Here is a 21,551-nt window from a genome sequence, read left to right as displayed (position 1 = left end):
TTTTTCTTCATTAAATCATTCTTTATATTTATAATTATTTTACATATTTTCAATTTCTTGAAATGAATTTCATTATTCAAAATATATGAAACTGATCGGGACTGATTCCAACTTTTGTTTTTATCCCGATGCACATCGAAAAAAACAAAACAATGGCCACAGATCGGCCATGTGGTCCGAACATATTGATAACAGGTACCTAGATTATATCTAATATTTCTATTTTCAATGACTTACTAGCACCTATCTTTCAATTTTCCTCTCTTAAGAGGAAATATTCTTCTCTCCTCAAATTTTTCAAGTTATATTTTTTGTGAAATTAGTTTACAACAGCCAACAGTCAACACACATGTATACAAATTTATCAGGCTAGCATATCTATTATAGTAAACTTCTATGTCAAGTACAGGTCTTCAAAAAAGTAAACTTCTAATGACTAGAATAACAAGCACCCAGTGAGTATGTAATAGGATAACAGGCATATTACAGAGCTCCAGATAAGCTGCGTATTTGCGTAATCACGCAATACAATGCAATTGCCCATTGCAGGGTTTAATAACCCAATTCATTCACAGGAAAACCCAGTTATATGCCAAAACCATGAGTGCTCAACCCTTTTATTGGCTACCGTTTGCGTTATTTACCCCCATCTGTTTACAGTCGTCGCGTAAATCTATTTTTATAATATTTATAATTGGAGATGTCCTTTCGTTCTAAAAATAGATCATTGCATCAAGTAGCTGAAATGGGTCCCTGTTGGAATATTCCGTTGCTCAAAAGGTACACGTGTTTTTGAAAACATTTCGATCTTCTCGGCGTTTATCCAATTAGCGTGTATCATGTTGTCATATTTTTCTCAAATTGCTCGGGGTTCATCATAAGATATATTGAATTAAAACGAAAGTGAAAGTTCGGTAAAAATATTGAATAGAAGTATGTTTTCAGCTTCTTTTGAATAGCTGAGGGAAAGTTATGACGATAACAAGACTCAGCCAGTGTTTTAGGAAGCGTCCATCGAACACAAGGGCGTGTGTGTGTACCTTAACGAGAAAATTGCTAATACACACGGGGTTTCGTCAAAAAAGAAATCAGTTGGAAAAAGTGAAAGGCCAAATCAATTATGACATGTTATGTAGTTGGAAAGCATCGGAAACCAATAGTTCAAATAAGGGACAACTTAATCCAGATTTATGTAAATTGAATAAAACAAAAACATTGAAGTATAAATTAGAGTTTATTTACTATTTTTTTTTTTTCATTTTACGGTTAATAATTGAATATAAAGGTATATATGTAAAATAAATTCTGAGATGAGTGCCTGTGTATGTATAGGCCTCTTTATGGAAGCAGCACTACATCATGTTGTACATAGTAAATTTTCTTGTAGGAACTCCTGGTACAGGAAAATCAACTTTGGCAGAAGAACTAGCACAAAGGGCAAGTCTGAATTACATTAACATTGGTGATTTGGCAAAAGAAGGCAACCTGTATGAAGGATTTGACCCGCAGTACAACTGTCCAATTATAGATGAAGATAGGGTAATTTGACTTGTTGATAGAATTTAAATAAGTAAAACTTACAACAGTATTCTAGCGGACTTGTTGGTTAGATAGTTTTACAAATTAAGAAAAAAATACTTGTGAGTTTCTTGTTCAGTTATCAGTCATATGCAGTATGGATCGATATCCCCTCTTGTTATTGAATTCATATACTTCATGAGTGTATACATTATGAACCTTGTATGAAGTTATGTTATATTTATTAAAATTCTTTGTATGAAACCTAATAAAAATATTATTTTAAAACTCTGAATACATTACTGTACAATGTACATGTATCTCATTTGCATTATTGGCAATAATATTGTGAGGTCAAGGTGATTTGAAGTTACTACATTTTATTGTACATTGTTTATTGTAAAAATAATAATATTAGATATACCAAAAAGGTGATGTTTATGTATTATACATGTAGCTTCAATGTATAAGCTTTGATACTTGAAAAAGAAACCATGAGGGCTTTTTGCTTGTTGACTTAATATTAGATTTGTTTGTTTACTGCAGGTTCTAGATGAATTAGAAGATCAAATGGGACAAGGTGGTAATGTCATAGATTATCATGGTTGTGAATTTTTCCCTGAACGTTGGTTTGATATTGTGTTTGTTCTCAGGACAGATAATCCTATTCTGTATACCAGATTAGAAAGCAGGTGAGACAAAATTACACAGCTATTTCTACAAATTATCACAAGTAAATTAAAGTTGAACTGATTTTTATTGTCTCAGTTGCCAAGAAAGTTGCAGAGTATGAGACATGGGGTAACAATTTATAAACTATTTGACAGCTTTATCTTTCAGGGGATAGAGGATTTTGGATGCTTTGTACATTGTCTAATAAGATAACTATATTTGGTATATTGGATCCTTGTAAGGTCAACATGTCTGTCAGACAGGGTTACCTTGACCTGGACCATATATATTCTTGATCAGTGATCAAGAATAAGTTTTTGTGGTCAAGTCTGAAATTCAGATATTATAAGTAGTAGATCAACTATATATACACAAAAAAATGTTAAATTTGGAAATAATTGCTTTTTGTTTGACTCTTGTCTGTGACCAAAGTCTTGGATGGCAGACATATGTGTTGCTTTTAAGGCCATGATGATGGCGACAGGGTCACAATTGTTAAGTTTTCTGCTAAAGTCAATATAAAAAAGAAGATGTGGTATGATTGCCAATGACACAACTCTCCACAAGAGACCAAAATGACACAGAAATTAACAACTATAGGTTACTGTACAGCCTTCAACAATGAGCAAAGCCCATACCTCATAGTCTGTTATAAAAGGCCCGAAATGGCAATGTAAAACAATTCAAATGAGAAAACTAACGGCCTTATTTATATAAAAAAAATGATAGATCATTTGATCTTTTTTTTTTTTTTTATTTATCATATTTTATTGAAATCTGTACATTTGTAAGTTTAAAAACATCATTTGATCTTAATGATCAGTTTGATAGATCAAGGATATTTAAAAAAAAAAATGCATTACTATCATAACATATAATCTGCTCCCAAGATCATGTTCCAGCAACTTTTAATTGATGAGCAATGTTGCTGTCCATTAGATTGTCTTTTTCTGAATTATCAGTCATCAGACTTATTTCTATGTCAACACTGTTTATTTTAAGAACATACACATATGAACAAATTGTGAATTGTAACTTTTGTTGAAAAACTTTATGCAGCTATAATTACTTATTCCAAAAAAATATGTGTAATAGATAGATATTAATACCAGTTAACAAGTTAATTTTCTATCAAATGGATGATAGACAGAGATATAGCCTTAAACTAATTCTTAATATGTTTATTTCAGGGGTTATAATGGAAAGAAGTTAGAAGATAATATACAGTGTGAAATATTTCAGACAATTTTAGAGGAAGCTAGAGACTCATATAAAACAGAAATAGTGCATGAACTGGCCAGTAATACTCCAGACGATATGGAAGATAACTTAGATAAAATTCTATCATGGATAGAGCAATGGAAAAATACACACTAGCAGCAAATCATTAACATTTTTGCCTTCTGTTAATTAATTATAATACCCCTGTCAAGTATGGGGCTATATTGATCAATGTAAATGTGGGGTTGTCCGTCCACAAATGTTCTGATCTGACTGGATTGTCTTGAAACTATCATGGAATAATTAATATCTATTGGCATTTATCCTCTTTCTCTTATTTTTTTTTTTTAATATAAATTTTGGATCCTTTGCATTACAAAACTGCCATATTGATACAAAAAGGGGGATATAAATTTGCAATAGTGATATAAATTTAAGAGGATATACATTTTAAGCTCTGTTCATGTTTTTCTAGTTTATTATAATTTACATGACAATATTATTGGTTTCCCACATATAGACTAATGAAGATCCCTTTTGTGTTTATGCTGGTTTGAGCTTTACAGTAAATGTTACAAGCAAAATATTATAATTTTCAGTTTAAGACAATGATATTTTAGTGCAAACAGGTTATCTTCATAACTGTTATTATGTATTTTAAAGTGTTTTCTTGAACTTGTCAGTTTTTGCTAGTACATATAATGTGTTTTAGGATATTTTTTATTCTCTCTGCAAGGAAAGGAATTCTAATATATTGAGGAATGAGAATTAATCATTCAATTTGTTTATATAATGAGCAACATCAGATAGAAGTCAACCTTACGCAAGTGCCCCATGTATACATATACATATGTGATACTTTGATTGGCTTTGGAACATTAAAATACGAAATAAAAGGTGAATGTTGTTATATTTTGTAGGGTTTTTATGTCAACTCAATTTTCAAACAATTTCAAAATTTCCATACAGATTTTTTTCAATCCACAAAATAATTAAACAGATGTATGAATATTCATGTGCATAATGTTGATTTCTATCCTATGCTGCTCAATTGTTGTTAAAGGGACTTATTTAAGCACTTGTATTAAATTTATCCTGTTTATGAGATATGATACAAAGTATAACTATTTTTTTTAACACCTAGCCCTAGGTGTGATGTGAGGTTTTGCCATCAATTGGTAATCATTTGTCAATCTCTTTATCAAAATGATTTCCAATGAATGCAATGAGCCAAGTTGGGAAAACTTTGCCCATAATTTTCACTAAAGGAGGCTGCCTTCTTTAAAAATTCTTAACTAATAAGTTGACATGGCTTCCATGACAAAAGTAATATAAAGAGATAAATCTGACATGAAATTCAAAAGAAATCTACACAAGGCCATTAAGGGCATACGATACAGTTTTGATCCCGTATTTAAAGTTTAATGAAAATTTCCATATTGGCTATTTTTTACCTGATTAAATCAAATATGTAATAAAAAATATACCTGCATGTGCTACTTTTTGAGTGAAATGAGGTCGAAATTTTGTACATTTGCACAAAATTCGGATTTGTGGCCGTATTTCGCCTTTCGAAAGAAAGGCATAATTTTTTTGTTTTAAAAGATAAACACAAATTGTTTTTTGTTAAATAATTTGTAATTTCTGTATTTTATAAGTATCATAAAAATTTATGCATTTTTTTTTTCAGAAATAACTTATATTTATCAAATGGTCATGAATTGAGAAAAAAAAACGTCATTTTTGCTGTAGATTGATCAAAATAAAAAAAATTGCACTATTTACAGTTTTATGAAATTTGGTCAACATAATCTCCCTGCAAAATAAAACAAAATGTTGTTTTAAAAGTAGGGGTCCATGCACTCGTTTTCCAATTAAATCCGTTTGAATGATAAAAATCAGTCGAAAATGCATCTTTTACCGATATGTCACAGTTTGACGTTGCGAAAATAACATTTTACGTTAGCAACGTCATTACCTCCCCTGTAACTGTATCGTATGCCCTTAAGGTGGTACCTAACACCTTGACTAAAATTAATTTGGCTCTTTAATTTTCATAAAAATTTGACGAAATTTTTATTCCGATCATATTACAAAAAAATTTTAAATTTCAAAAAATGAACCACACATTTTGTCTGAAAAATTTCATTGGATACAAAGCAATTTGGAAAAAACTTATTTTAATCATTGAGGAGCTTTTAAATAGATTGTGTTTAAAACATTCAGCTGATTTTACAGAGTTATCTCCCTGTAGTGTTATGTACCACCTTAAAAACTAGTTTTCAGGAGATCAACAGTTTTCTCTTTTTCAATAGAGTTTGACGATTTTAATAGCAAAAGTGCTTTAAAGATGTATAACATATTAAATCTGTTTCCTGGTGAGCAGTATGATCTTTTCACCTGTTAATCAACCAATCATACAGATTTAACTTTGATCTTCTCACTGAGAATACCTTTGGATTCTGTTTACAAATCTATATTTTTTGTTGAATGAAAAACCATAAGTACAAAAAAGAACAGATGTGAAATTTTAAGAGTTCATTATGTCTGCTATTCAAAATGATAGATTGGATGTTGGGATACTATTTGTATTAAGTCTAAAATCTAGTCAAGGTTCCTCCCTGCCTCTTATTTGGATTTTTTTCAAGGGGAGGAAGGAATTAACATTTTATGAAGGTGTCTGATGTTTGATCATCGTATCAACAAACAAAGGTTGAATTTGTCGCTGTGACAGTCTGGCTGACTGCTAGTAATCTTTTGCATCTGATATTGTGACCGTAAGAATATAGGTACATTTTAGTAACTTTTCAGCACTGAGCTGTTGTCACATTCACCATTATCCAACGTCCTCCATCTTCTTTTTATTAAAATGTCAAGTTGTGTATAAGGCTTTAAAAGTATTGACATGTTTAGGTGGTTCAAACATGTATTTTAGTGCTTGACAAATATATTTTCTGTTTGACAAGTTAAGGCAGCATGCATGTTGTATTTGATGAATATCTGTTATTGATACGGTTGATAAAATAATAAATTTCTCTACAAAATATATTGTGATGTTTTTATTGTCTACCTACTAATGGCAGTATGCTTACCTGTTACATTGCTATGCCGGTGACCAAGTGATGCATGATATCAAATGTTTGTCTATCTACTCAAATTGCATTAATTGGCATCCACATGTGTTTGAAAACAAAGCAAAGGAGCCTTTCTTTATATCTATCTGTAATTCATTATTCCATGTCAGAACATTCCATTTAATTACCCTTTATACTCATAAAAAAAAGATCAGGGGAATTCTAATGGAAACAATCTTTCATTAATGATTTCTGCAAAACTGTTTGCATATTTTACTAGTTTAAGTTTGTCGTTAAGGTTAGTTGAAGGGAACCACTTATCATAAGTTATGGTATTTGGTCTACAGATTTATAAGCATTGGCATTTCTCGTGTCCATGGAGGTTATTTGGCCCTGCACATTCAGTCATAGATTCTTAGTGTTGGATGTTTTAAATGAGATATATCTTAACATTTTTTTGTGAATAAATTACCAAGATATTACTTTTTATACGACCGCAAAAATAGGAAATTTTTTGGTCGTATATTGGTATGACGTTGGCGTGGTCATCCGAAGACATTTGGTTTTTGCACTATAACTTTAGTATAAGTAAATAGAAATCTATGAAATTCAAACACAAGTTTTATGACCAGAAAAGGAAGGTTGGGATTGATTTTGGGAGTTTTGGTCCCCACAGTTTAGGAATTAGGGGCCAAAAAAAAAGGTCCCAAATAAGCATTTTTCTTGGTTTTTGCACAATAACTTTAGTATGAGTAAATAGAAATCTATGAAATTTTAACACAAGGTTTATGACCACAAAATGAAGGTTGGGATTGATTTTGGGAGTTTTGGTCCCAACATTTTAGGAATTAAGGGCCAAAACAGTCCAAAATTAAACTTTGTTTGATTTCATCAAAAAATTAATTATTGTTTTTTTTTTATATGCCAAATCTAACCGTGTATTTAGATTCTTAATTTTTGGTCCTGTTTTCAAATTGGTCTACATTAAGGTCCAAAGGGTCCAAAATTAGATTTAGTTTGATTGTAGCAAAAATTGAATTCTTGGGGTTCTTTGATATGCTGAATCTAAACATGTACTTAGATTTTTTATTATGGGCCCAGTTTTCATGTTGGTCCAAATCGGGTTCAAACAAAATTAAACTTTGTTTGATTTCAACAAAAATTGAATATATGGGGTTCTTCAATATGCTAGATCTAACCATGTATTTAGATTTTTAATATTTGGACCCGGTTATCAAATTGGTCCACATTGAGGTCTAAAGGGTCTAAAATTGAACATTATTTGATTTCATCAAAAATTGAATTCTTGGGGCTCTATAATATGCTGGTTCTTAGACCACATTCATTCTGTGTCAGAAACCTGTGTTGTGTCAACTTTTTAATCACAATCCAAATTCAGAGGTGTATCAAGCTTAAATGTTGTGTCCATACTTGCCCCAACTGTTCAGCGTTCGACCTCTGCGGTTGTATAAAGCTGCGCCCTGTGGAGCATCTGGTTAGCTCTCTTTTTCTTTCAAAAACTTCACATTCGTTAAACACTAAACTCTCTTCTAGTTAACAAAGATGATAGGACCAACCTGAACTTTAAAGAGGCAGAACCAATTTCAGATGGATTTATTATTACACCAGAACCAATCTAAATAACTCTTTGAATCTTTGTTTAATGGCCTAATCACAAGTACGAGCTTCAAAGAGTACTTTGAGCCTTACATCATTATTGTTTATATATGAACATGTGTCTAAAATATAAGGACAAATAACCTAACATATGAATCAAATGCAAAATAAATATCAACATTTTAATACGCCTAAACATACTGGTAGCAGCTGACTGGTAGATGATAGAACAAATGATTTTTTGTTTGCCTGTGTCCACATCTGCGTTTATATGGACGTCTACTGCAGCAAATTCTAAGAAAATTAATACACTATTGAATATGCATCTTGGTTGTCATAAAGATCAGTTGACACAAGTTCACGACTTTGTGGCCATATTTTGTTTGTAAGCTTCATTTATAATATATAGTTTTACGTCCGAGTTCATATCTCGTATACTAGTACTAAGGTACCTTCTTTCATATAAATGGTGTTGTAATGCATCAAAGGATGTAAAGCATATAAAAAGTAGGTAACTGTGATCTATATTTGATACTTTACTTGATTTATCTCACCTGGTTCAAAGCTAGGTCAAAGACAGCTGTATTCATCACTTGGTGTCCGTTGTCCGTTAACTTAATTACTATAAAAGGTAGAGAGAAAGTGGAAACAAAAAAAAATATATCAACGTTTCAAGGTCAATAAAAAGAGTCATGAATTATATTCTAGTCTACAGTGTAAAATATTTCCATTGTTGAAGATGCAAATAGACCTAAGTGAGCGACATATGATTTTTAAGGCCTCTAGTTGGGTTTTACTTCAAGATTTCTGAAACAAAACAAATGAAAAACTCACTTGATATATTTCAATCATCCGAAGCGCTTTTATGAGAAATGTTAAATTCGAATATTTGAAAGCCAAGGATGTTTAATAAAATCATAACTCTAGAAAAGCTTTATAACCAAAATAGACATAAAAAGACATGGTTGTCGTTTGTTTTTGTGTTTCATAAGTGTTTCTTGTTTCTCGTTTTTTATATAGATTAGGCCGTTGGTTTTCCCGTTTGAATGTTTTTGCACTAGTAGTTTTTGGGACCCCTTTTGGCTTGCAGGGACCTTGCAGTTCGGTGTCTAGCATCCGTGTTGAAGACTGTACCTTGACCTATAATGGTTTACTTTTATGACTTGAATGGACAGTTGTCTCATTGGCTCTAATACCACATCTTCCTATATATATATAAAAAAAAAAAAAAAACAACTAATCTGATGTGTATGTATACGTTGGAACAGCACTATATCTACATGAAAGAGGGTGAAAATTTCATTTATTTTTTTGGCATTGCCCTCATGAACAACGCTCAAAGAATTTGTTTGGGAAATTACAGATCTGTTTATACCCTTTTTGTACTTTGAAAGTTGCCCTGTGGAACTTCTCGGTGTTAGGCGGAACACATATACGTTGACAACATCGATAACAAATGGAAAAAGAGAACAGAGGCACAAGTCAATCTTTGGTTCTGATTAAAACTGCCATTGCCTAGAGAACTCAATTGAGTTATCTTTGCATAAATTATATGGATGTAAGATGTCTGGTAATGGAAGTACATTGACGGTCTGAGCCATTGACAACCAGGACAATAGAGTGTTAATGTGTTAACCTTTATTATATTTAAACACATCATTTAAATGGTAAACATACACGGGTTAAAGGGTTGCGTAAACTGGGTACAATGCCTCACAATTAATAACAATTAAAGATACCATCTGAAACCCAACAATGGATAAAGTATCAAATTATTAACCGTAACTTTGTTTAACTGATAGTCACTAATTGATAAGTTCAATGTTTGGCGTTTGAAAATTTTGACAAATGTTCAGTTGTTTCAGTTCCAAGGTAAGACATTTACTTAACAGTCCACAAAAAATCAACACTGGCTTAATTTGGACATCTTTCTTAATCAAAACAACTTTTTTGTGAGATATTCCGGTATAAACAAGTCAAACTTTTAGATTATCCGATTTGGCTACTTGTGCACCCACTATATTGTTAACATAATCATTGAAGGATACAGTGCAATTCAGCATAATGCCAGCATAGATAATTATACTAAATGTATGTAGAAATATTGTCATTTGCCAGCTCCCAGGACCTCTAACAAAGATTTCGGTGACTGACTATAGCGTCTTCATACAGATCTATATATAGTTTAGTGATCGTTTAGATTGCAGAGAAGCTCTATCAAAAGTATATTCCGTATACGTTGTTACTAAATTGCTTCAATTGTATCATTCAATGCAGCAAAAATGAGAGAGCTTAGAACTTCCCAGTTTTTGAGAGAGAATAAAATCCAGGTCTCAAGGAATAGATGTATTAGTGTTTAAGTAAATATAAGCCGAAGTTCGCTATAACAGTATTGGCGTGAAGACATGGGTATATCCGATTGTCTCTTTTTACTGTTTTCCTTTTTCTCTCGTTGTACATGGTTGTGTCTTGAATAGGCTTACGTTGATCCATCAGTCACCTGCTAATCTTTTCGCTCTTGCTGTCTATAGCTATACAGCTAACGACACAGAAACTATTTCTACTGTTAAAACGACACACGAGAAACATATTTCATTCCTAAACAGAAAATATCTGCAAATCTTTGACACCATTAAACATTTATAAGAAATTGAAAATATGCATACCCGAATCACGATTTTCTGAAATATCTATGTTTATGGTATTTACAGGCAATAGAAGTTACAGATTCACTATCAAGTCGTGTTACATTAGGGAACAATCCTATCTACATAGAAAGTGTAACAGATGAAAGCGTAGATGATGTAACATCACTGTTGTCCGAATGTCTGCTGAAGAGGAAATATAAAAGGTAAACATTTTCGAATAGAAATGATTATTTTTTATACACAAAACGGTGATATATATATATACTTTTAAAGCTTGTTTTTATCCGACACAGACGCTTGGATCTCAGCACTGACTCCTTTATGGGTGTTACATACATTATCAATATGATTTCATTAGATCTATTTCAGCTCATATTATTTTATTTAATGTGTTTTTCGGTTGTTCCTATTACTAACACAATGTAAAATCTTACATTTTAAATAACCTATTCTGATTAGGGACGACATAAACATGATTATAATAAATATCAACAATAAATCCTCTAACTTTCATTTTTTTATTTTTCTTTCATATCCTTTTTTTATTCAAGCGTCTCTGAGAAGTCTTTCGTGTCAGTCTGTAGACGATTTTTATCTGTTAAGTTAATTGTACATATTGGAAAAGCAGTTATAGGGAAAACGGTTGAAGGAAGTCAAATTAGGAGCGCTGTGATTGGATGTAAGGGTACAATATATTTTTTATTTATCTATGAATAACTGCAGTGTGTATATTTACAATATAAATTTTGAAACCTATTGAAATATTTTCTAGAGAATTATTCGAAAAGACTTGCAAAATTTCATAAATTTGGTGCAAAATGACGGTGGGCATGGATAACATCAACAAGCTCCGTTGGAAGTTGGTCATGATACTATTTGGCTTTAATTTTTAAAACACAATAATAAAGTACTAACATATAACTGTTTTATCCAGGTTTTTATCTTAAAAAGTGGTAAATTTAGAAAATGTTAATATTGTCGCCTATGGCAGAATAAATAGTACCGTTTTCCCTATAGTCGCATGTTTTAGCCTAAATGCAATTATTGTTGGTTTCACCGGATTCGGATACAAAACAAAACGCCCTAATCGATCTATTCAATATAAAGCTTTTACAGCTCGTCTGACTTACAAAATGTTAGTCCTAGTTGGTAGTATATCTATGGTGAGTTGATTTGACACCAAAACAGTTTCATCCTTTTAAACTTCAACTGAAGAGAGAGGATACTAGTGTTTATAAAAAAGAAGATGTGGTATGATTGCCAATGAGACAACTATAAAAAGACCAAAATGACACAGACATTAACAACTATAGGTCACCGTACGGCCTTCAACAATGAGCAAAGCCCATACCGCATAGTCAGCTATAAAAGGCCCCGATAAGACAATGTAAAACAATTCAAACGAGAAAACTAACGGCCTTATTTATGTAAAAAAAATGAACGAAAAACAAATATGTAACACATAAACAAACGACATCCACTGAATTACAGGCTCCTGACTTGGGACAGGCACATACATAAATAATGTGACGGGGTTAAACATGTTAGCGGGATCCCAACCCTTCCCCTAACCTGGGACAGTGGTATAACAGTACAACATAAGAACGAACTATAAAAATCAGTTGAAAAAGGCTTAACTCATCAGATGGACAAAAAATACAAGTGGACGTGGCCGATTACTTATACATCCCGACACAAAAAGACAATGAACAGATGATCTGAGAGTTCTCGCAGTTATCTGACAGCTAGTTAACAACTAATAAAAAAATCATGCATCTAAGACTAAACTATCAATCCGTACACATCCAACATCAAATGGATTCAGTGTAAAGACGTTTGTTGTTCACGGATTCAGAAGCCTTTCAAGTTTATCAACGTTTTTATAAATATAAAATTCATCTTTTACAATATCGAAATGATAAAAAAAATTGTTCAATAGTAGTGTTAAATGACAGTATATACAAAGAAATGCTACTGCATATTTGTTCTTATACAATTTTTGATATTTCCCTATTTTAATTGATTTTTGGTCACTGATTCTGTAGCAATTTTGGAACCTCTAAATTTAGATAGATCTACTTGATATAATATTGAATTTTAGATTGATCTGGTTCCATACAATATTTTGTTATTTTCCTGAAGAAAGTTTTTTTTTTCAATTTTATTACTCAACATCTGTTTACATTTTCATCGTACTGTTGTAGAAAATCGATTTATACAGCGGAATATATACAAATATAAGTATCATCATTACCCTAGGTCAATATACTTCTTTATACAAAGACTATATTTGTATAATATAATATTGGGGGCAGTTAAAATATGCTGATCCTCCATTCTCATTTTCATACAAATAGAGGGTCCTAATTTGTTAAATAAATTGAACATATTGAAAAAGCAGTTAACCCATCATGTTTAAGCGTAAATGCAATTGTTTTTGGTGCCACTGGATTCGGATACAAATCAAAACGCCCATATCGACTTGTGTAAACTCGAAATAAAGCTGTTATTGTCAATGTCTGCTAGGCTGATTTTTTACTTTTTTCACTTTCGGACAGGGAAGACTTTTGAAGACTTTGATTATATAAAGAACACAGTACTTAGAATTTGCACATTCTTGTCGTATTATCTGTAGAAAAAAACGTTATCAATTTTAAACATATTTGCGGAAGAATCATTCCGTCAAATGGTTATTTGGATTAAAGATATATAAAATAATACAACCTTAACAGAAAGTGAAAAGCCAAATAAAATCATTACCACATAAGATATATAGTACCTTAAGATTATACTAGGTAAACTAAAATTATCAACTATTATGATTACTTTTTTTGATCAATTTTGTTCAGTTTTGCCATATGTAAGGAACTCTACTGTATAGTACCTACAGCATATGACAGACTGACAGCAAAACTTATGTTACATAAGAATGAGAACGAATCAGAACAAGACCTATGCAGAGAGCTCGCTTATCTAACCATTTAGACACATTACAAAATCATATTGTTCGGAAGTTTAAATCTTATTTATGTTTGGTCTACGTTCCATAGAAAACCGACTTAATTTATTATTCAAAGGTGTCGTTTAAATTTTCTATATCGTAAAACTGTCATTCGTTTAAAAAGAAAGCTCGATAGCATATGAAATGAATTGCATTTACAACTTTTGTATATGAATTAAGTCATTTGTGAAGTACATGCGCAAACAAACAACAAAATCGATCAACATTTTAAATCAAACATTTTTTGGCCAGCAACGGTTGAGTGACAGGTGGATTATTTCTATGCTGGAAACTTCATGTAAAATACCAATGAATTAAATTATAGGATTTATGTTGTACTCCAAGGTAAATCTTATAAGTATACTTATATACAATAGTTAAAATTGAAAATAAATATACTATAACTGAACGGATCGTAGTTGTTTAGTCGAACCACTTGGTAAGTTCAGAATGTTTGTAAGAATATTGAGTTGAAGGATTTTTGGGTCATGTAAGAGTTTTTCTTACTTTATAATGCACATGTAGGCATATATTTGGAAAATACATTTTACATGTATGTTATTGTGTACACCATGTTCAGAAACACGTTAACATGGAAACATTTTAACTTGAAGGATACGATATTTACGTTTTTTTAAGTTTTTAATCTAAATAAAATCTTGCATATTTACTTCAGTAATCGGAACAATAATACTATATATATATTAATTGAATTTCAAAAAAGCTAGAATGAACAACATTGCCTATGAAGGAAATAATGGCATGTTTTCTGGTTCTCGAAATTCGCATTCAAAAATTATTGGAAACGCAATAAAAGCCTTACATGTACATTGTTTTATATTGAAAGATATATAAATATATATATAGATGTATTGAATTTAATCCGTGCTTATATAGATTAAAGTAAGGTAGTTGTTTCGTAGGAGTCCTCCAAATATTTATGTTGCCAGGAAATTGAAACATTACTAATGAAAAGTGACAGTAAAACACAAGTAAATTACAATTATTTACTAACAAATCAATGCAGTTCTGACGGATATTTAATGTCTTTGATAGTTTTTATCAGCTCATCTGACTGAAAATTATATTGAAAATTGTTGAACCTTCATAATCATGCCAAAGAATTAGGGGGAAATCAATATAAGCAATCGATAAGAAACAAACATGTAAAGCGCATTTACAAAATTATAAGTTCAATACTCTTCGTAGTTCTTTATCCGATTAATTGATTATGAAAAAACAAGTTGAAGGATCTACAGCTTTTCTATACAAATCTGTAATCTCAACATGTAACTTTGGAAAGTCTGTCGTCTCGTCACCATAATTGAAACATATTCTCTCTGTGATTAAAAGAAGGTAGTTATAATTTTATTGTTCCCTAAAAACAATTACAAACAAAGTATGTGTACTTTACAAAGTTATTCTTTACTTTCAATATTTTAGAATGACTGTAATAAGTCGAGGGTTTTTTATTCATCATTTTTTGTGGAGATTTAATGCAAAATTCTAACTTAAAACTTGAGCAAAGATTCGCTAACACTTCAAATATCTTCTTAAAGGAAAGAAGAGAAGAGACACATTTTCCATATGATATTAATTCAACAGTATTGTCATTCCAATTGTATTCGAAAGGTGAATTTCTCTTTCATAAAGGGACTGCTGAAAGTATTTCAGGCGTTATCTCTATTAGATCTTTATTTCAGAACATCTACAATGTCATCTCAGCGATCGTCAGTGCGTCCCCCGAAGCCTAAAATGCCATGGGGAACAATTCTAAAGCCAGAATTTGGAATGGGACATCAGAAAATGACAGATTATGAAATAGAACAAACTGTTGATAGACTTTATAAAATAAAAGAATACAAAGAAAGATACTATGAACGAACAGGAAAAAAGATGTCTGATGATGAAATATCAGAAATGGTTCGTATAAAGCACTTGTTAAAATATTGTTGGTTCATTTAGATTGCTAAAGAAAATATTTCCATACGAGGCGCAGATTTTGTATAAAATATATTGTATTTAAGGATATCCAAATATTATATCGTTCAGGATATATCCTAAAACATTTCAGGACCTCCATCATACGATTCAGAATATCCATAATTCTTTGAGGACCACCTGACATATTTCAGGACCTCCACCGTTTGATATTATGATATCTTTAAATAAACTTCAGATATTCTAAAATCGATTTCAGGATATCCTTACTGAATCGAATTATGGAGGTCCTGAAATGTTTCAGAATCTCCATTAAATAAATGCGGGCCTCATCTGAAATGTTTCAGAATCTCCATTAAATAAATGCGGGCCTCATAGTTTCAAGCAACTGTTTTTGTTTTTACCGTGAACGCTATGAAACTTTCTCTACTTCAACTATAGTTCGTATAGTTTTAAGATCTTTTAACCTATATAGCATATGTATCTGGTATGATTTTTGTGAAATGTGTATAATTAATATTTATATGCACTAAATACATTATCACGAGTTTATGCATTGTTAATTGTTTTTTTTTGAATTTTTGAAACTGGAACACCTTACGTCTAAGTGTGTTTAAAATATGAGAATTTAGGTCAAACCGGGAAATATGAATTTGACAGCTTATGATTTTGTCTATTGAAGGTGTTTAAAATACGGAACATTTATATAATTATTTAATTGATAATAGTGTTTGTTTTTCAAGACTTCTATACGGAACTAATATTTGATTCAGATATAAGCCTCCCCTGAACATTGGTTGATTTATAAAATTGTTGTTTGCCTGAACACAGTAGCAAATATTTCAAGCATATTCAGGACGAGAGCAATAATTCCTCGAGTAAATATCTACAAAGCAGGGGCATATTTTATAGCACGTCTCTAAGAAATTTAGTAAGGTGGGGGAAGTTAATTTAAAAACCAACAGAAAAGAGAATACGTTGAATTATGGCAGAAATTGTCTTCTTCTGAAAAGGCTACGGACCATTCCCATGGTTGTTTCTACGGTTTTTAAACAAGCAGAGAGCATTGCACTCTCCCACTAGACTAGAGAGATCATGTATACTGTATGGGCAAATTTATAATGGCCAGTGAGGACTGGACGTGGCTGCGAATTTATTCATCTTGCAAAACTCAAAATGGGATTTACTACAGGACGGCATGAGAATTATGGTAGCCGTACATGATTTCTTTGTCCTAGTCAACTTTTGGGTTCTTAAAAAAAAAATCCTAAGTAGTTATAAATGTTCATATCTGAATGAACATCAGGTAAACATATTATTTGTTGCAACATCCTCTTCTTTAATAAATAATTGAGTCCTCATCTTTTATGTGAGTTGTAATTTTAGAACAAGGCTCCGTGTTGAAGACCGTACTTTGACCTTAAGTGGTTTACTTTTACCAGAGACATATAATACAATTGTAATTTATTCTTGTCTTTTTCAGCTAGGAAGAATGACGAAAGTAAACAAAGAGAAAATAGTTGACAGTGACCGACGTGTTCATTCATCGATATATAAAGATATGGGAATTGTTTCCTCATATGCTTGGAAAGGATATAATTGATAACAGAGAGATTTAGGATTCAACGATCATGTTCTTCCCATATAATTATCTTAAAATGATTGAAATTCATCAACTGAAAGGACAGAAAAAAGATTCAATGCAAATGACATTATATAAGTGGAACATTTTTATTTGATTTGATCAATTTATGATTGATTAAATAAATACTTCAAATATGTACACATTAAAATTTAAAGTAATCACAGAATCTAATAAAAATGTTACATCAGCTTTTTTCAATATTTGCTGATCTGTTTTTCTATCCAATAAGTACAGAATAATATTTATTTTCTCCATAGGTGTGAAAATTGGAAATAAAGTGCTACATTGCAAAAATATCACATTTTACCAATAATATTCAGTAATGGTAATTAATACTTTTATAATAAATAATGTTAGACATTGCACAAGTGTTTGTTACACCAACAAATAATAGTAATATACTTATTACTTGTGTTGCTATTAGACATGGTGTTTGTAATTTGGAGGTTTTTTCTTTTTTCAATTTCAACAATATTCTCTACAGTATTTTAAAATAGCACTAATGTGGAAAACAACCTATCTATCTTAAATAATTCATTTATAATGAATTCAGTTATAAGACTACATGTATAGGGAAGGGTTGGGATTTCCCAAAATATGTTTAACCATGCCACATTTTTTAACCTGTCCCAGGCCAAGAAGCTCTTGCCTTTGCTAGTCTTGTGTACTTATACAATTGTTAGTTCATTTGTATCTTCAGGAGTTTAATGTGTTGTCTTTTTCACTGAACTAAGATACATTATTGTAATGGGGCTAGTTGATGCCTGCCTCTGGTTTAGGGATTTTATCATAAGAAAAGACCCATTGGTGGCCTTGGGTTGTTTTCTGTTCTCTTTGAGGCATTCACCATTCCATGTTATAAGAACTATTTAGACAGCAACATGATATAACAAATATAGCACCATTGTATCATGGTGTTATAAGCATGATCAGGTCCTGGAGGAAAACACTTTAATTATATGAAAAATGAAGAAAATAAATGGGGAATGAGTCCATGTGACTCAGATGATGCCCTCGCTTCCATACAACATGATAAAGGGACATAACTATAAAACAGTAAAATTGATACTTCCTTAATTCAACCTTAATTTCTGTGTCATTTGGTCGCATGTGGAGAGTTGTCTCATTGGCAATCATACCACATCTTTTTTATATTGCATTGTGTATTGTGGAAATAAACATTGTATATAAGATTCATAAGTTTAATTTAGACAAACTAAAGTAAGAGAAAGGAAACCAGATGCTCCGCAGGGCGCAGCTTTATACGACCGCAGAGGTTGAACCATGAACGGTTGGGGCAAGTATGGACACAACATTCAAGCTGGATTCAGCTCTAAATTTGGATTGTGATTAAATAGTTGACACAGCATAGGTTTCTGACACAGAATGAATGTGGTCTAATGAACTTAAAATACTTTTTTTTCCTTTGAGCAATTCACTATGCTGTTGAATATTAATCCTCTTAAAAAAATGTTTGAAGAAATTTTCTTTTTATTTATGAAATCTGAAATGAGAAAAATTTAACCCCCCCCCCCTCATTTTTTGTTCACATCCCCCTTTCCCTTTTTCCAAAACTGATCTCAATTCAAATTTCTAATGGAGTTTGCAACAATAACTACTCATTTAAATACATCATAAAATATTAAAATGTAACAAAAGGTGCTTGTTATCACTGAATGGTAAAGATTGTTTTAATTTATCAGTTGGTAGTTAAAGTGAATATACATTGTATATTGTATAAAACAATGATTTAAGTTGATTCAACTACTATTCTGGACAAAGAAAGATAACTCCAATCAATTGAAAATTTCTTGCTATTGCACAATATTGTGCAATTAGATATTTCTTGCTATTGCACAATACTGTGCAATTGAAAATATTTGCTATTGCACAATACTGTGCAATTGAAGATTTCTTGCTATTGTGCAATACTGTGCAATTGAAAATGTCTTGCTATTGCACAATACTGTGCAATTGAAGATTTCTTGCTATTGCTGAATACTGTGCAATTGAAAATTTCTTGCTATTGCACAATACTTAATATAATAATTTTGGATCCTGATTTGAACCAACTTGAAAACTGGGCCCATAATCAAAAATCTAAGTACATGTTTAGATTCAGCATATCAAAAAAGCTCAAGAATTCAATTTTTGTTAAAATCAAACTTAGTTTAATTTTGGACCCTTTGGACTTTAATGTAGACCAATTTGAAAACGGGACTAAAAATTAAGAATCTACATACACAGTAAGATTTGGCATATCAAAGAACCCCAATTATTCAATTTTTGATGAAATCAAACAAAGTTTAATTTGGACCCGATTTGGACCAACTTGAAAACTGGGCCAATAATCAAAAATCTAAGTACATTTTAAGATTCAGCATATCAAAGAACCCCAAGGATTCAATTTTTGTCAAAATCAAACTAAGTTTAATTTTAGACCCTTTGGACCTTAATGTAGACCAATTTGAAAACAGGACCAAAAATTAAGAATCTACATACACAGTTAGATTCGGCATATCAAAGAACCCCAATTATTCAATTTTTGATGAAATCAAACTAAGTTCAATTTTGGACCCTTTGGGCCCCTTATTCCTAAACTGTTGGGACCAAAACTCCCAAAATCAAACCAAACCTTCCTTTAGTGGTCATAAACCTTGTGTTTAAATTTCATAGATTTCTATTTACTTAAACTAAAGTTATTGTGCGAAAACCAAGAATAATGCTTACTTGGGCCCCTTTTTGGCCCCTAATTCCTAAACTGTTCAGACCTCAACTCCCAAAATCAATACCAACCTTCCTTTTGTGGTCATAAACCTTGTGTTTAAATTTCATCGATTTCTATTTACTTAAACTAAAGTTATAGTGCGAAAACCAAGAATAATGCTTATTTGGGCCCTTTTTTGGCCCCTTATTCCTAAACTGTTAGAACCAAAACTCCCAAAATCAATCCCAACCTTCCTTTTGTGGTCATAAACCTTGTGTCAAAATTTCATAGATTTCTATTTACTTAAACTTAAGTTATTGTGCGAAAACCAAGAAAATGCTTATTTGGGCCCTTTTTGGCCCCTAATTCCTAAAATGTTGGGATCAAAACTCCCAAAATCAATCCCAACCTTCCTTTTGTGGTCATAAACCTTGTGTTAAAATTTCATAGATTTCTATTCACTTTTACTAAAGTTAGAGTACGAAAACTAAAAGTATTCGGACGACGACGATGACGCAAACGACGACGCCAACGTGATAGCAATATACGACATAATATTAAAATTTTTGCGGTCGTATAAAAAACAATTCAGTAATTTTTTTCGTTTGTAAAGGGGCATACCTCTAGATTTGTAAAAGTGACGCCGCCAAAATTCAAATATGAGCTATTAAGTCTGATATGAAAAAATAAATGGGTGTTATGGGGCAAAATATTTTACATTGTATTGTATGGAAAAACACCAAGGAGTCTGAACATTTGACACAGATTTCAAAACCTCACCGAAGTACATCCTTAAGGGCTTATGAGATCTCACTTTGATTCTCTGATATATTTGGCCATATTGAACAAAGTTGCCAAAGAAAAATATCATTATAAAGGCTCACAAGTGGATAAAATGATGAAATATCAATTGTATTATACACTATATAGTATAAGGGTTTCTGTAAATTGGACCTAAAGAAAAGTAAATACATACAAGTCGACAGAATTTTTTAATCTAATGAAAAAATCATATTTGTGCGCAGGGATTCAGAAAACATTTTTAAACCTGCCTCATTCTGTATGTTCCTGTCCCAAGTGATGAGCCTGCAATTCAGGGGTTTCAGTTTTCCCCCGTAGATCTATATCATGTTTTTGTTTATCATTTTGTTCATAATATCAGGTTATCAATTTTCTCATTTGAAATGTTTTAAAAGATCTATTATTTCTAGGTCTTTCATGACTTACTATAAGTATGGGTTTTGCTCATTTTTGAAGGTTGTACAGTGATTCAGAGTGTTAACTTATACTCATTTGGTCTCTTGTGAGAGTTGTCGTATTTGCAATCCTACCATCTTACTTTACATTCAACTATGTAACTGTCAGAGTTAAAATGTATCAGATAGGCCAGACAGGCACACAAATCAGAGAAAAATAGTAAGTTGCTTTTTTCTTCTTGGCAAATTCAAAGTAGAATAAGGGAAATAACTCTGCGGTCTCCCCTTATGTCAGCAATACTTCTCAATGC

At 31.5% G+C, this 21,551-nt stretch overlaps 2 protein-coding genes across 2 annotated transcripts; both read left to right on the top strand.

Moving 5' to 3' along the window:
• Nucleotides 1-43: 43 nt before the first annotated feature.
• On the top strand, nt 44-3,911 carry LOC143073525 (adenylate kinase isoenzyme 6-like). Its single transcript, XM_076249149.1, has 4 exons — nt 44-195; nt 1,388-1,539; nt 2,065-2,210; nt 3,381-3,911. The coding sequence occupies exons 1-4, from the start codon at nt 129-131 to the stop codon at nt 3,565-3,567; spliced, it is 552 nt and encodes a 183-aa protein (XP_076105264.1). The 5' UTR covers nt 44-128; the 3' UTR covers nt 3,568-3,911.
• Nucleotides 3,912-9,907: 5,996 nt separating this feature from the next.
• Nucleotides 9,908-17,524, top strand: LOC143073523 (uncharacterized). Its single transcript, XM_076249147.1, has 4 exons — nt 9,908-9,974; nt 10,814-10,953; nt 15,455-15,674; nt 17,176-17,524. Exons 1-4 carry the CDS (start codon nt 9,951-9,953, stop codon nt 17,293-17,295), a joined length of 504 nt encoding a protein of 167 aa, XP_076105262.1. The 5' UTR covers nt 9,908-9,950; the 3' UTR covers nt 17,296-17,524.
• Nucleotides 17,525-21,551: the final 4,027 nt, after the last annotated feature.

This window comes from Mytilus galloprovincialis, chromosome 4, assembly GCF_965363235.1.
Source record: "Mytilus galloprovincialis chromosome 4, xbMytGall1.hap1.1, whole genome shotgun sequence".
In the NCBI taxonomy this organism is placed as follows: domain Eukaryota; kingdom Metazoa; phylum Mollusca; class Bivalvia; order Mytilida; family Mytilidae; genus Mytilus; species Mytilus galloprovincialis.
This window is presented reverse-complemented; position numbering and strand designations above follow the sequence as displayed.

Excerpts from the sequence above, each read along its gene's own strand:
- LOC143073523 (XM_076249147.1), top strand. The coding sequence starts at position 9,951 with ATGTTCAGTTGTTTCAGTTCCAAG. Across the intron at positions 9,975-10,813 it reads TCAGTTGTTTCAGTTCCAAG|GCAATAGAAGTTACAGATTC; the intron begins GTAAGACATTTA and ends TGGTATTTACAG. Across the intron at positions 10,954-15,454 it reads CTGAAGAGGAAATATAAAAG|AACATCTACAATGTCATCTC; the intron begins GTAAACATTTTC and ends TCTTTATTTCAG.
- LOC143073525 (XM_076249149.1), top strand. The coding sequence starts at position 129 with ATGCACATCGAAAAAAACAAAACAATGGCCACAGATCGGCCATGTGGT. Across the intron at positions 1,540-2,064 it reads CAATTATAGATGAAGATAGG|GTTCTAGATGAATTAGAAGA; the intron begins GTAATTTGACTT and ends TGTTTACTGCAG. Across the intron at positions 2,211-3,380 it reads TATACCAGATTAGAAAGCAG|GGGTTATAATGGAAAGAAGT; the intron begins GTGAGACAAAAT and ends TGTTTATTTCAG.